This window comes from Delphinapterus leucas, chromosome X, assembly GCF_059928025.1.
Source record: "Delphinapterus leucas isolate spDelLeu-1000000601 "Yukka" chromosome X, BTC_Dleu_Yukka2, whole genome shotgun sequence".
NCBI lineage: Eukaryota > Metazoa > Chordata > Mammalia > Artiodactyla > Monodontidae > Delphinapterus > Delphinapterus leucas.
The window spans coordinates 93,566,410-93,583,946 of record NC_143150.1 but is presented as its reverse complement, the minus strand read 5'-3'; the positions used below and the strand labels follow the sequence as shown (position 1 = coordinate 93,583,946).

Here is a 17,537-nt window from a genome sequence, read left to right as displayed (position 1 = left end):
ATATAATGCTTTTTAGTTTCCTCACATTTCTTCCTCCTTCAGCAAGTTCCCTTTCCTTTTCACCTACAGTCTCATTCAACAATATTTTAAACGTATTCTCTTTTCTCCTTCTAGACTTCACTTCAGTTTGCTTTAAATGCTTACTTTGTTTTGTATACTTCTTTGCACTCAATAGAAAGCACAAAGCAAATCATTATCAAAAATATTCATTTTCCTATAGAAGGCGTATTTTTAAAATAAATATTGTTTTTCCTCTGCCTCTTAAATACTATGTTCTCCTCCATTTACACTGCAGAGCCTTTTCAGAAACCTTCTGTTGGGTTTCTTTGTTCATTCTTGAACAAAGAGCAGTCTATCCAGGCTGATGTTTTTCTAAAAATAGGGTGGGCAGGTCTTCTTTCCTTCCTTCAGCGTCCATTCCAATGTTCTGATTCCTCCTCTCAGTGGGAAGCTGGTTGATAGAAATTCATATACAGCATGTTAAGGGAAGCAGGGGGGGAATTGGGGCCATGGAGAGTCCCCTTAAGGAAAAACTTCAGATTTTTCCACACAAAAATTTTATAAATTGACCTGACCTCCACTCCGGGAACAGAGCGAATATAACCAGTCCTTCGTGTGCATTGCCTGTCGCATCAGAGAAACGCCCTAATGCAGGGTCTGCTTTTTCCCTCAGTGTGACTATTCCTGGGCCTCCTAGTGACACTCTTAATCCATCAATAGCTGTGAAAGTAAGCCAAGTGGAAGCCCCTACAGGTTGTCCTAACCCCCCAACTCAATTCTTGTCACTTTCTTAGGAAGTGAAATTGCATGTTGGTTTTGGTATAATTCTTCAATATGATTTCATCTGCACTGTATCTAGTGGAAATTCTTCACAGTTTGCAACAAGAAGATGGACCTCCTCCCTGGCCTCCAACACTATTATGGTTTCTCCGTATTTAAAAATTTTGAAGTCATTTAATTGGGATTGTGAAGGTGGAGAGGTTCATCTAAGTATCAGTGCCTAAGTTATAATCTCACTCCAAATTCTCTTTTCCTCACTTTTTTTTGATAAATTTATGTTCCTATGGATACTGTGTTTAAATAGGCATATCATTTTAGAAAATTCAAGTTATACAAATCTGAATCTCATTTAGCTTGTTGAACATAAGAGATGGTCAATAAAGGTAAATTCAATAAAAAAATGACAAAAAATACAAACTATAGAAAGATGATTTCCAGAAATTTTTCGTATTATAAAAATATTATCATCATGAATCCATTTATAATTTATGCTCCAATTTTCATGACTAAATCTAGGGTGGGTTTAAGATGAAATGCACCTAACCTATATGGACAGTATAAGCATTCATCAAATTTATTTTTACTTGTCTGCTTCTTCTTAAGACCTGATTTTATGGTTTATAAAAGGGGAAAAAGATGTGACTAGAACGCTCGAATATTATTCTTGTAGCTGTATCACTAATTAACCATATAACTGGTGCAAACCACTTAAAGTCTTTGTTCCCTGGTTAACCTTTTAGCAAAAATTAGAAAATCAACACTTGCTCACCACAGGACAGTGCAGCACTATTTAAAGGATTAAGAAAATTATGTATATATAACAGCACTTTGGAGAGAAAATGAATGTATAAAAATACTGAATAATATATAAATCAGTGTAGGATGCAAAGCTAGAAGCTTAAAAATACTGTCAAAACCACATCTAAAATTGTCTTTTCACATCCTTATGGAATCTATTGGGCAAAGCAATTTAAAAACACTTGATATTACTAAGAGAAGAGGTTCAGACCCACTGCTTAAAAATAAGTCTTCCTGGAAAAATAATTAGGTTGAGAAGAAGGGGGTAACCCTATCCAACACAAATCCCATTTCTAGTCATGGGGTTTCATAAACTGAATAGAGAAAAATGAATATTCAAATATTCAATATTAAAGATACAAAAGAAAAACAGCACCTACAATATAAAAGACAAAGAAAAATATTTGGTAAATATATATATATATATATATATATATATATATATATATATAATTTACCAAGTATTTTATATATATTTTTTCAGAGGGAATAATAATGGGACCTGAGGCAAAAACACTCTTTCTTGCCATCATTTGGAGATATTATGTACTTTAAAAGGCTGGATTCCTCCCAAAAGAGTAAGAAGAAAGATGCTTAGATAAGATGCCTTTTATGTTCTCCTCCAATCGAAAGAATCTATTCTATACTTCTAATAATTACTCAATAAACTGGATTCCCCTGTACATTAGATTGTCCTACTGGTTTCAAAGTATGTCACTTACTTCCCACAAGTGCATCAACAGCTGAGATCACAAAATGGATACTTCATATGGAAAGGCTCCTGTATCAAAAGCAAAGTAACATAGACCAACCCAGTTACAGAGCACCTGCTAAGTTCAAAGCTCTATGCGGAGCGTACAGCATTCAATAAAACAATCTCTCCAGCTACAAGGATTACACAGTCAAGTAAGGGAGATTAGACTGTATGCAAATAATTGCAAAACAGGGAATGGTACCACCAAATAATTGTAATGCGCTGGAGATAAAGTCATTAGGAGAGACAAAATAATATTCCTACAAAGCCATTCATCGCTGAGCACCTGTGATGTGTCAGGCACTGTGCTAGGCTCTGAGAATTCAAAGATAAATGAAAATAGCCAACTCTGATTAAGTAGTTATAATGGGTCAGGCAATGTGTTAAGTTCTTTTACACTCTATCTCCTTTACTCCTCACAACACAGCTCTAAAATAGGTAATATCGTGATCCTTGTTTTACAGAAGTCAAGGTTTAGGAAGTTAAATAATTTACCCAAGGTCTCGAGATAAGAGAATAGGACAGCTGGGGTTAGAACTCACACTGCCTAGCTTCAGAGGCCACCTTCAGAGGTTAAGCATTATGTCCTGAACTGCCACAAAATCCCCACCACACTCCAGCTCAGTGAAGGACACAGAGAAGAGTAACAGGGCGATTCTAACAGGGGTTTGAAAATGCTCCAGTAGGAGGGGGAAGTGCGAACCACCTGAGAGAGCATCAAGAAGAACGCATCACAGTGGAGGTGACAAGTGAAATGAGCCTTCAAGGCTGAGAGATGAAAGAAGAACTGCATGCGTGGACAGGTGGGTAAGGGCATTCTCTGTGGAGGGAACAGCATGTACAAAGTTACAAGAGCATGGTAATATATGGTATGTGGGGTCCTGTGAGTCATTTTGTGTGGCTGAGGGCTGAGTGGGGAAGGGGTGGCAGAGGAGATGAGATGAGTAAGGTACAAGAGCCAAAAGACAGGTGGTCCCCAGGCCATGCAAAGCTAAGTCAAAGGATTCTAAATATTTTAGAAAGTTAACCCTGTAGCAGAGTGGGCAGTTGAAAGGGGAATCAGACTGAAGGCAGGGATGGCGCTGAAGAGGCTACTCTCTGGATGAAAGATATGAAATAGGATAGCAGCAGTGGCCTTCAAAAGGAGACTGATGAAAGGGAGATTTCAGAGGGAAACAAGAGAGGACCGGGGTCAGCTGATCAGTGACAGAGGGTAATGGTGGCTCTCTTACTTGTTTAAATATAAACAAAAATATATAATTTAGTGACTTAACATTTAGATGTAACTCAAATAATGAGCCAATGTGGACCAGGCCCAGCATGGTAATACAGTCCAAGAAAAGGCTGGGCAACCAACAGCAATTGAAAACTCTGTCTCACCTTAGCTCCCTGAAGAAACTCTAAAGGTGATCCAATTCATGCTCCACATCTCCACTTCTCACAAAAATGCCTTTCCTCTCTTTTTCAAGTCTTGTCAGTCTCACATTTCCTCACCATCAGCACTAAGACATCTCTCTCCCTCTCTCTCTCCTCCCCCCAGCTCTTTCCAGCCCTTCTCCCTTTTCTGCATCCCCCAAAGCCTGAGAATCTTACTGAAAAACTCAGAAGAATCCTTAGAGGATGGAGCGGGGTGGCAGGGGAGTGGAATGAGCAAAGACAAATTTTTGTTCAGCAGGCAGGGTGTGGGGAAAAGGACAAAGCTGGGAACACACATTAATAATATTATCCCCATTACATATCAGTAAGAACCAAAGCTTCAATTAATAAAGCTGACTGTAAAAGCCAACTAGACCAGAATTGAAAAACAGCTTTATTTTTGAAATTCAAACACAAATGTCAAAATAAATGCTCTGATAATCATCAGAGAAATGCAAACCAAAACCACAATGAGACATCACCTCATACCTGTCAGAATGGCTATCATCAAAAAAGTCTACAAATAACAAATGTTGGCAAGGATGCAGAGAAAGGGGAACCCTTGTACACTGCTGGTGGGAGTGTAAATTGGAGCAGCCACTATGGAAGAAATTAAGGAGGTTCCTCAAAAACCTAAAAACTAAAAATAGAACTATCACATGATCCAGAAATTCCACTCCTGGGTATGTATCTGATAAAAAACAAAAACACTAATTCAAAAAGATACATGCACCCCAATGTTAACAGTAGAATTATTTACAATAGCCAAAATATGGAAGCAATCCAAGTGTTTATCAACATATGAATGGATAAAGAAGATGTGATATATACAGACACACAATGGAATACTACTCAGCCATAATGTTGCCATTTGCAACAATGTGGATAGACCTAGAGGGTATGAGGCTTAGTGAAGTAAGTCCAAAAAAAGACAAATACCGTATGTTATCACTGATATGTGGAATCTAAAAAATAAAATGAATTAATATCACAAACAGACTCACAGATATAGAGAACAAACTACTGGTTACCAGTGGGGGGCGGGGGCAAGATAAGGGTAGGTTTTAAGAGATACAAACACCTATCTATAAAATAAATAAGCAACTAGGATATATTATATAGCACAGGGAAATATAGCCATTATTTATTTTATAGTAACTTGAAATGGCAATTCAATCTATAAAAGTATTGAATCCCTATGTTATATACCTGAAACTAATACAATATTATAAATCAACTATATTTCAATAAAAAGTTTAAAATAAAAAAATAAATAAATGCCCTGAAACACCAGATGAAAAAAATCAACAAGTAGAACGAGAGACAGAATAAAATACACTCAAAAACAGATTTTATATTTTAGGCTAAAAAGGAGGGAAACAACAGAGTAGACTACGAAGGAAGTAAAATTTTGATTAAACACAAAAGGGCCTACATGAAGTTTCTAGAACCTAGTTGACAATGGTGTAAAATCTTTGAGTTTAGAATAATCGGAATGTAAATACAATTGTAGTAGTCTATTACTGACTGCTATTAGTTCAGAATAGTGAAAAAGTAAAACAATAATAAATGTAGTTATTTATCACCTTTCCCCTAAAAGACCATTAAGTGAATTTGCTAAAATAGAAGACACATGACAAACTCTCTTATTAAACAACAGAAGACTTTTTAAACTACCTTAATACCCACAGAATAAATGGAACACTGGGGAACAACTGGAAAGAGCAATGCATCGATAGCTTAATGGCTACTTTTTAGAATTCACTGGTCTCAATGGTGGCATCTCCAAACGGATTCTTCTGGAATATGGCAGAATTTGTGCCAAAGAAAAATGCAAGAATTCCGCAGCACAGGTGATGACTGGGATAGTCCGAGCTTATGCTTCACTTCCCCTAGGAACACCGTCCTCCCTACCCCACGTAAGAAAATAAGCCAGGCCTTAAACAAAGGAGGAGAGTTAATTCTTCAGGACTACATGCGATGAGCTGGGCACTTGATGTGCATTGTCCATCTGATGCTCACGGCAATTCTAAGATAGGTTTGTTACTCTTACTTGACAGATGAGGGAATTAAGACCAAGAGAGGTTAAAAACATAGCCCAGATGAAATAGGTAATAAATGGTAAATCCAGGTTTTGAACCCATCTGTCTGACTGAAACCCTTGCCCTCTCCCCTACACCAGAGAGCCTCCTATTACAGGGGTGTTGCAGGAGGACCATGTTCCCAAGGGATACCCCAACCAATGTACACAGAGTTCATTCAAACAATGCTCCATTTGGGGAGACATACATACCCTGGGTTCAATCCTACAGGGAAAGGGAAAGGAAAAGACCCTGGCAATAATGATGATGGTGATGATGGTGATAATTCTACTTTCCTAAGAAGAGAAGTCAGCAATTGCAAGGCCTGGGACAGAGGAAGACAAAGTGGGCAAAGGGAAGAAAGTTAAATAGGGCACACTTTATGGAAGACGAATAAAAATGCATGAAAGGAAAGAGAATGAGGATGAAGAGACAGACGACGTCCAATAAGAGAGAAAAAGAAATAGAGAAAGAGGTCAAAAGAATGGAAGGGGAAAGATTAAGGAGGTTGAGAGATGGGATATAAGAAAAGGAAATGGGACAACACTGAAAAAAGAATGGAGATAAGTATTTCTGTCCCCCTTTCAATAATGTGGAATTCATGCCCTCCCTGCCACCTCCCCATTTCTGATGTCCTAGAATGAACAGCCATGCGCCCTCAATTATTTGTACCTCTGATAAAAGGTTTATGATAATGACATGTGTCCCTGATGAATCCTCTTTATTAAAAGAACTATTACCACACTAAACACCACAATGAATTTCATACTCAGAATAGGTATTTAAATAGAGGACCATAATTAAAATAAGTAGAAGGATATGAACAATTCTAACATGTTTAAATTTAGAAATTAACAATGCTAAATGTTTTTAAACCTCTGAAGGGAGTTAGGAGAGCAATTTATTTGAAAAAAATAAAAACCAGCATGTTTAAAAATAAAGGAATATCAATCCAGAGAATGAAAAACAATTATAAAAGTAACGCAGAAATCTGCCATGGTGAATTATTACATATGAATTGGCTGCACTTTCTTTATATACATACACAGCATAAAGCTGTGTCTCAAATCTTAAATCCCAAACAGTGAGCCAGACTCCAGAGAAGACACACTATAAGATTCCATTTATATGAAGTTCAAGAATAGGCAAAACTATAGTGATGCAAGTCAGAGCCATGGAGGAGGGCTGAATGGAAGGGGGCATGAGGGAACTGTCTAGGGTGGAAGAGATGTTCTATATGGTGTCTGGGGTGTGGTTACCTGTGTATACATTTGTTAGAACTCATGGGACTGTATGCTTAAAATGGGTACATTTTATCATATACAAGTTATACCTCAGTAAAGTTGATTAAAATAAAGACTCAAACAACAAAATCCTAGAGGAATACAGTTTTCTGTGTCCTGATTGTGGTGGTGGTTACATGAATCCGTACCTGTGATAAAATTTCACAGAACTAGAAACTAAAGGGGAAATATGAGTGCATGTAAAAACTGGTGAAATTCAATTAAGGTCTGCAAGTTTAGTATTATACTAATGTCAATTTCCTGGTTTTGATAATGTACTATAATTGTATAAGATGCTGTTGTTGGGGAAAGCTGGGAAAAGAGACACAGGAACTGTCTTGTGCCATTTTTGTGATTTCCTATAAGTACAAAATTATTTCAAAAATATTTTTTTAAAAAAGAACATAGATTATATAGTCAGTATTTGTACCATCACCCACCATCAGTGTTAAAAAAGGGTGAGCTTACTATAGGGTAGAATCCTGAAAATACAAAATTCAGGAAGGTAAATAATCTTTTAAATGTTTCCAATAAACCTGTGGCTGGTCTGAATTCAGAGAGGGAAGTAGTTTTTAATAAATAAACATTACTGTATAGATTAAAAATTCAGATCAAAATATAAATCAGCCTAAAATATAAGTCAACAAATCAAACAGTAACCATCAGTTCCTAATTTGTGATCTAAAATGTTATACATGACAAAGATTTTTGTGTTCAAAAAAAAAAAAATCAGTATGTACAGAGAATAGCCATGTGAAGAGGCAGCAAGAGGGCGGCCATCTGCAACCCCAGGAGAGAGGCCTTAAGAGAAACCAACCCTGCCAGCACCGTGATCTTGGACTTCTAACACCCAGAACTATGAGAAAATAAATTTCTGTGGTTCAAGGCACCCAGTCTATGGTATTTTGTTATGGCAGTCCTAGACTAATATATTAAACTGTAATTTATATGCCATAAACTCACCTCTTGTCAGTATACAGTTCAATGACTTTTCATAAATTTATAGACCTGTGTGATCATCACCACAATCCAGTTTAGAACACTTCTATCCCCCCCAAAACATTCCCTCTCCCACTGCCAACCCCAGGCAACTACTGATCTGCTTTCTCTGATATATTTGCCTTTTTTAGAATTTCAGATAGATGGAATCATACAATATGAAGCCTTCTGTGTCTGCTTTCTTTTACTTAGTATGTTTCTGAGGTTTATCCGTATTGTACTATATACCAGTAGTTTCTTTTTATTGGCAAATAGTTTCCATTGTATGGCTATACCACATTTTGTTCATCCATTCATCAGTTGATGGACATTTGGGTTGTTCCCTGTTTTTGGCTATTATGAATAATGATGCTATAATCATTCACATACAAGTTTTTGTGTGAACATATGTTTTAATTTCTCTTAGAAATATATGTAGGAGTGGAATTAACTGAGTCATGTGTTAGCATATATTTAACTATTTAAGAAACTCCCAAACTGTCTTCCAAAATGGCAGTACCATTTTACATTCCTTCCAGGAATATACAGAAGTTTCAGTTTCTTAACATCCTTGTCAGCACTTGGTATTGTCAGTCTTTTTAAGTTATAGCCATTCTAATGGGTGTGTAGTGGTATCTACTCAGGTTTAAGCTCAAAAAGACAATTTTAACTTTGGGCTAATGAGAATAAGCCACAGGCCTACTTACTGATAAAAAGTATAACCCTGAGGGGAGGGTCTTAAAATTTTGCCTGGTAACCACACTCTAGGTTTTAGAAAAGAGGGGAGGAAGAACTCTCTCTTCTTCAGTCAGAGACTCATTTATGAACCTCATTCTTTTTATTCGAAAAACATTTATTCCAGATTTGGGAGTTTTTATTAAACGCCTTCTGAATTTCAAAAGATTAGAGAAAGCCATAATGCATGATGAAATTAGAAACTTTATCAGTTTAACATAAATTTAAAGAAGGTAATTTTGTGTTTTAGAAATAGATGCAGAATATACAGTTGAGAATTTGGGGTATGACATGTTTGATTTCAGGCAAGCCTTTTGTTTTGTTTTTTTGCGGTACGCGGGCATCTCACCGCTGTGGCCTCTCCCGTTGCGGAGCACAGGCTCCGGACGCGCAGGCTCAGCGGCCATGGCTCACGGGCCCAGCCGCTCCGCGGCATGTGGGATCCTCCCGGACCGGGGCACGAACCCGCGTCCCCCGCATCGGCAGGCGGGCTCTCAACCACTGCGCCACAGGGCAGCCCCAGGCAAGCCTTTTGATTTCATCTTTAAAGCTCAGTAGCTAAAGGTTATGTAACTGTGACCTAAAACATGGGACTTAAACGGCAATGTATTACAAGCACATTGTGTTATAATTATACATATCGGTGTCTTTTATGAAATGATTCTAACAGGTTTCAGATAATCTGACAGTCACATAAACCTATGGAAATTTTTCATTTGACCTTTTGGGTATGGTTTAAAGGTATAGTATCTGACACATTTTCTAGTTATTTTTAAATTTTTAATTGTATTTTATTTTTATATACGCTGATTATATTTTGTAACATTCCTAATTGGCTTTAGGCAAAACTTCAAGGATCTGTAGTCATGTATTGTTCTTTGCCAATTCAAAATTCTAGCCTACTTGATCGCTCCTTGATCCCCTGTGGGAAAACTAAAAATTTTGGCTGGTATTGGGTAAGGAGAAAAGCAGCCCCTGACATGCAGGAGCCAGCCTGGCACTATCAGCTGGCCTTGGTGCTGCTACAGGCTGGTCTGGCAGCCACAGCAAAGCCTTGGTGTTCTCCCACTGAACATGAACACTTCCAGAAAATACCATCCTCAGACAAGGCTGCTCTGTGACCACAGTGGATCAAGACCAAAAAAACAGACCACTCCATAGCTACATCTAAACACAGACAGAACATAAACATTGTCCAAGCCACAAAATGCCAAATATCCTCCTGTCCTAGCTCATGGGAGTGACGGCTGCTTATCTCCCAATTACAGATGTAGCCTCACTCTAGTCTGCTGTCCCCATAAATGAGATTTATTAAGATACACAGTCATAAAAAATGGGCAGAAGAACTGAATAGACATTTTTCCAAAGAGGAATGCAGATGGCCAACAGGCACATGAAAAGATGCTCAACGTCACTAATCATCAGGGTAATGCAAAACCACAATAAGACATCAACTCAAATCTATCAGAATGGCTACTATCACAAAGACAACAAATAACAAGTGTTGGTGAGGGTGTGGAGAAAAGGGAACCCTCGTATACTTTTGGTGGGAATGTAAACTGGTGCAGCCACTGTGGAAATAGTATGGAGGGTTCTCAAAAACTAAAAACAGAACTACCATAGGACCCAGCAATTCCACTCCTGAATATGTATCTGAAAAAAACCCAAAACCACTAATTCGAAAAGTTACACGCACCCCAATGTTCACAGTGGCATTATTTACAATTGCCAAGCTATGGAAGCAACCTAAGTGTCCATCAGCAGATAAATGGATAAAGAAGAAGTGGTGTGTACACACACACACACACACACACACACACAATGTAATACTACTCAGCCATAAAAAAGAATGAAAATTTTTGCCATTTGCAGCAACATGGATGAACTTGGAGGGCATTATGCTAAGTAAGGTAAGTCAGACAGAGAAAGACAAACACTGTATGATATCACTTATAGGTGGAATCTAAAAAACACAATAAACTAGTGACTATTACAAAAAAGAAGCAGACTCACAGATATAGAGAACAAACTAGTGGTTACCAGTGGGGAGACGGAAGGGGGGAGGGGCACTGGGAGTAGGGGACTAAGAGGCACAAACTATTAGGTATAAAATAAGCTGCCAGAATATATTGTACAACATAGGGAATATAGCCAATATTTTATAATAACTGTAAATGGATGGAATACAACCTTTAAAAATTGTGACTCACTATATTGTACACCTGTAACTTACATAATATTGTACAGCAACTATACTTCAATTTTTAAAAAAGATACACAGTCATAGAAGTACCCCCGCTTCCTGAGAGCACCCAATCCAGAGCAAGGCCTCACTTCCTTCGATCCTCTCCAAAATTACCTAACACAAGCCCAAATCTTATGGTAAGTCTTTTCTAACACCTGCTTACTTAGACATCCCACAGTTACTCAGGGTATATGTTTTCCCTCACTGCAAGGAATAATAAACCAACTTGTTCAATTAAAAAAATACATCAAGGTGACCCAAGAGATCAAATTATACTTTAAATTTTTGTTTTCATATTGTTCAAAGCATAGAGATCCAAACAGTACTAAATAATCAGCTCATCATAAACTCAATGTCAATGAATGCAGTTATTAAAATTCTAATTCTGTGGTCAGTAGTTTTGATTATAATTATTATGTATACAGTAGATGGAAAAAATGAAATATTTCTAAATGCATGCATAATACCCCATAGGATCAACCTTTATCCTGCCACTTACTACTATAATAGAGTCATTTGCAAATCAGCCAACAAATTAGGCTAACTAGGAGCCATTGACAAATGAAGAGAAATGAGTGTATAATTGTAGAGTCTATGTAAATGATGCTTAACATCCAGATAAAAGTCATGAAAAAACATTCAGTCATTTGAGTATTTCTAACTAGTCTGACTTTTTTATAAAAGCAGGTAACGATAGCAACGGCGGCACATTATAAACTACCAAGTGCCCAACTTCAATCAACAATGAAGCAGTAGGTGCCTGATGTAATTAGAAAGAGCCCCAGGCCAGGAGATTCAGGGTCTGGGCTCAGTTCTAGGATGAATTTCCCTGTAGTCATAGACTACATGCCACAGACTGAGACTCAAGACTTAGGCAAACTGCTAGAGGTAAAGGGGTATTAGCAACCAGCTAGCCAAGCCCCACGTCAGGGTCAAGGAAACTCAGGCTCAGATGCATAAGGTGAATAAGCCACAATCAGAACCCTGCCCCTGCCCCACTTCTTGCCAATGATTCCTCATTTATAAAATGAGAACAATCATCCACGTTTGCTTCTTCCTGATAGAGGTGCTGGGATGATGACTGGAACTAACTGGTTGAATGAATATGTGCTTGCTTGTATTTAAATGAATTCAACGAAATAACTAGTCTTTGGGCAGTAGGTGCAGTATCAGGCAAAATTATGTTTGGCTATTTGCATAACTCCTCCCACTGCCAAGGGTTTTAAGCAAGTTAGGACTGTGTTTCTCAATGGGAGCAGTACTGGCATTTTAGGCAGAATACTCTGCCCGGTGGGGGGTTGCCCTCCCCACGGTGCAGGATGTAAAATACAAGGCTGGCCCCCAGCTACTCAAATAGCAGCAGCACCTCTGGGTCAGGTCTGGCCCTAGGGCGAGGCAATTTAAAACATCAAAACTAATGCCAGAAATCCATAATGAACAAAATACCACCATGTTAAACAAATATGGAATCAGTGCTACTGACTTTTCTTTTTGCCTCAGGCTCCAGTATGGCTCAGCATGACAGTTACTGATCCTGTCTTTATTATAACATGCTGGCATTTTATTCAACCTGAATTTTTTGCATTAATTTTTAAGAGATTTCATTAAAATATTATCTGGCGGGTTACTGAGTTTTGGGGTGCCCCTTAAATTCTGTACCCAAGACAAGTGCCTCACTTGCTTTATCCTAGTCCAGTGCTGCTTCCCGTCATTGCGACAACTTAAAACACCTCCACACATTTCTAGACGCCTCCCTGGGTTGAGAACCTCTGAAATAGGGGCTGATTTTTCTCATTTAACAAGTCCGGAGAGACACAGCCCAGGCCTGAAACAGTGGCTGCATGATGCCATCGGGGCCCTAGATTCCCTGTATCTCTGCTGCAGTCACAAGATGGCTGATGTGCCCCCAAGGAATTATGTCCTAGTTCCAGAGAGGAAAACAAGGCAGGGCGAAGGGCAGGAAAAACATACCAGCTGAGCCTGACTCCTTTAATTAGAAAAATACCTTTCCCAGGAGCCCCACCCAATAAACCTTAACTCACATATCATTGGCTAGAAGTGAGCCAAGTGGCCAGCCCTAGCTGCAGGGAGCCTGGGGGAGGTGAACACCTGTAAGTGGGCACGTCTCCAGCCTGAATAAAACTAGTGTTCTCTCCATGAGAATGAAGGGGAGAGTGAAGAAAAGATAAATAGCTAGAAATGTCTGCCATGAGGGCCAGGCAGGATGATAAATGCTGGCTCTTCTGCGTGACTGCAAATAGCATCTTTTCTGCTTGTAATTTGATGGTCTGCCTGAGCAGAGCATTTTGATGGTCACTTTTAGAATTATGGATAGAAACTGGAACATTGTCTTAGGTTGGGCTCCATAGAAGCAGAACCTAAAACAGGGATTTAGGTGCATGTGATTTATTAAGGGCGTACCCTTGGGAGAAACCTGTAAGGGAGTGAGGGGAACAGCCAAAGGAAGAGAAATGATCCAAGCGAGGATGCATTCTCACATGAAGCTTTGCCGAGGCTTAATGCCACAAGGGGCTACGAGCCTACATCACAACACAGAGTTGTCTCACCTTAAAGAAGCTCAGCCTTTTACCCTTGACAAATCAGTCAGCCATTTGCTACCCGGTCCTGTGATGAGGGGGCCAGTGTAACCTCCCAGGTTACCTCTCTGGGTGATGCAATGCCCATTGGCCAAGAGCAACACTCCATGGAGGGTTACAGGTGTGAGTTGTTTGCCAAAGCACTTGCTACAGCTGTTGGGGAGGGGTGCCCCACCCCTATCACGGGTCTGGGTGGGCACCAAGAGCATCTACTGCAAATATTAATTTTGATGCACTTTCCAAAGAACTGCCTTTATTTCTACTTTGTATTGTTTGAGAATGGAACCCTAGGTATATTGTTACGATTAAAAGCTGTTGGAAAAACTGGCAACGAGTTGAAAGTGTCTCATTTTCAAGAAAAATGATTAACAGGTGTTGACTTGTTTTGTTGAACCACAAATGCAGAAAGTGCTTTATAATTTGCTCTGGGTATTAACCAGGATCCAATCTGAAGTTCACAATCTCATCAGAGCACGTAAATATTTCATAGTCTTAGTGTCTCATTTAAAGCTCAATGAATATTTAATTGAAGTTGACCAACAAAATAACTGAAAGAATTATGTCGCATTTAGTTAGGCCTGAAATGAGCAAGCTCTTCATTTTCTCAAGTAGTTTAAAGCTAAAATTATTCCAACTTCATGAAATATTCTATATAATTTTATAAGTAATTAAAGGGCTATAAAATAGGCTCGAAAGGCACATATTAAATACTGAGAAAAACATGAAATAAAATGAATTTTCAACTTTAAATGCAAGAGAATAGTTTAATATATGGTGGCCTACATTATTCCGTGGTGGATTACGCTATTGTCAATACCCTCTTTTTGACACAAGAAGTAAAAATAGAATCTTTTGTTTGACCCTTGAAAATTAAATATTCTAGAGTGATGATGTGCAAACACCTATAAGATTGATGTTAACAGGAAGTCATGCATGATCTACCCAAGTCAGTCAGCCCAGAGATTGCTTCTGAACTCTGGGTCCAGCACTAAGCCAGGTACTGAAAATAATCAAAAAAAAGAAAAATATTGGTCCACGTTCAAAGTAGAGATGGTTTCCGAGGAAAGAAGCTTTCCCGTGGTCTGTTAGATCTCCATAAGTGTCAGAGTGGGGCTTCAAAAGAAATATGTGCTCTAATTGATTGACCCTAACTCAGATGACATGGGATATGTCACTTCTACCAAATTTGAAGACATTTTAATTGGAATCAAAGTATTGCCAACCAATCCATGCTAAGGCTGCTAAAAACTTCCTGGTAAACTTAGCATACTACAGTTTGAATTCTTTAGTCCTGAGTTATTTTTTGATTACAGGACCTAAATAATCTAATAACAAGTTCTTTTTTGGAGAACAGACCATGGGGCCGTGATACAAGGTTGTGTGATAAACAGAGCATATCCATATAGCTGCCTTGTGGAAAATAACTGGTCACCTTGGGTTTTTTCCCTTTGATCTTAGTCTCTTTTTAAGATACTCAAAAGGATCGCCTTCTACAACTGTCAATATGCCAGTATACGTGCATGTGTTATGTATACAAACACATATCACTAAAATGTTCAGACTCTTCTCTAATAATGGCACCTCTTTCCTTCACTTCTACAATTCATGCCATGTCACCCTATGGTCCTCAGGGATGAGGAACCATAATTAGTATGGAGAAAAGAAGAGAAGGCATTTTCCCGTTGTATTCAATGGCACATTCAGAATCAAACAAAAGTCTTTAGTTAATGGCAATCACTAAGCAAAAGTGGCAGTCTGACCAGACTCTTAGTCTGTAGAAGGACATTATCCTGTCCAGGGCAGGAGATGAGAGAAAGGTTGATAACACTAGCCAAGAAAGGTGATGAACATTAAGCATCCTGCAGCCAATGTACCTAGTCAGAAACAGGAGCAGGGATAAGTTTTCTTTGTTTAGGGTACTTTTGTTCTAGAATGTGTCATTTCAGATGAACATATACATTTACATTGAGGACTCTTATTTTCTCACATCTACTTAATATTTAGTACATGTAACATTTTAAGACTGCATTTCTCCCAGTGTCATGTGACTTACCCTGTTTATCAAAAGCCACCCAGGATGGTGAATCAGTTCCCATTCCTTTAGGAAATACACTATGTTTTGGCTTTATCTTTTGTCCGAGAAGCAGTTCTCCACCTGTTCCTGGTTTATCTTCACTCACCAGCATCCTAACATTGTTGCAAAAGCCCCAATGTTGAGATTTGTGGAATTTCTCTTTTCCCATCTGTGAACACAAGAGACAACATAAAATGGCCAAAGTTACTCTTTGTGACTTTTCTTATTTGTTTGAAAAGGTAAACACATTTCCCATCATTTATGTTCCCATTACAAAATGCAAATGAGAGTGGCAAATAATTATGATCAATCTTCATCATAAAGTTGTGTCTCATTTTAAATTCAATTCATTTTAACAAATTCAAAACCTTGAAAAGCAATAAGAATAAACCCAATGCTCCATGCTACTTTAAAACATTTAAAAATTATTACTGTAAGTGAACATTTAGGACATTAGCTTGCTAATTGGTCTATTCTACTTATTTGCCAAGAATGTAAACAGGAAAAAAAAAAAAACTCCTCTACTTCAGAGTAAAAATGTAACAGTTTTCCCACAGAAGTCTAAATATTATTTTCATCAAAACAGAGAATATAATCTTTTCCTCATTAAAGTAAATGTCACAGGAAATTCGTCAGAGCTGACATTCTCCTCCTAATTGTAGAACCTTGCTCTCCCTCTTCTCCACTCCCCTCCCATCTTTTCTGAGGATCTGGGCAGAGAGGGCAAAGCCTAGATAATGCTACCAAGGATTGGCAAAATGTGGGCCAACACCAACATGCAGGCACTGCTAGTAGGAAAGTAAAACAGAAAAATCCCTCTGAGGAAAGACATGGCAATACCTAGCAAAGTGAAAGGTGTATATGCCCTGAGGCCTAGCAAGTCCACTCCTAAATTTTTTTTTTTTTTTTTTTTGCGGTATGCGGGCCTCTCACTGCTGTGGCCTCTCCCGTTGCTGAGCACAGGCTCCGGACGCGCAGGCTCAGAGGCCATGGCTCACGGGCCCAGCCGCTCCGCGGCATGTGGGATCTTCCCGGACCGGGGCACGAACCCGTGTCCCCCGCATCGGCAGGCGGACTCTCAACCACTGTGCCACCAGGAAAGCCTCTAAATATCTTTTGCACCGTGCATGGGGAGCTATAGATCAGATTATTTGTTACAGCAGTGTTGGTAAGAGTGAAAAATAGGAAACAATCTAAATGTCCATCAATAGCAAAAAAGATACCTCAATTAATATTAATACAGAGGTCTAAAATTATATGCATCAATACGGACAAATCTCAAAAAAATGTCAAGCAAAAAAAAGGTAGTAGAAAGGCACACAAAATTTGATCATTTCACTTACATAAAGTCTGAAAACATTCAAAAATACAGTATTATTTATGGATAATATAAGCATGTAAATAAGCAGCATATTCAAGTTAATATAATATCTAAGGTAATATATGATATATGATACAATAAAGATCGTATACATTTATTATGATATATGATATTTGTTGTATCATATGCATATCATATCATGAACATCCATGTACACCACAGCCCTGTATAAAATATAAAACATTTCAGATACAATTAAAGCACTCTCTTATCCCAAGCTCCGGATTTCGATATCTGTGTCTGTTTCTGTTTTGTAAATAAGTTCATTTGTATCTTTTTTAAATTAAATTCCACATATGAGTGATATATGATACTTGTAGATGAACATACAAATACTACTATATATAAGACAGATAACCAACAAGGACCTACTGTATAAATAGCACAGGGAACTCTACTCAATATTCTGTGATAA

The 17,537-nt window shown here is 38.3% G+C and overlaps 1 protein-coding gene across 1 annotated transcript in view; it reads right to left on the bottom strand.

Annotated features, from left to right (window-relative positions):
• The window catches only part of EFHC2 (EF-hand domain containing 2), a 154,622-nt gene extending 137,559 nt beyond the window's left edge, over positions 1-17,063 (bottom strand). The window contains 1 exon segment of the mRNA XM_089904599.1: positions 15,717-17,063. Within this exon segment, the coding sequence (XP_089760725.1) occupies positions 15,717-15,910 (194 nt within the window). The 5' untranslated portion in view covers positions 15,911-17,063.
• Positions 17,064-17,537: the final 474 nt, after the last annotated feature.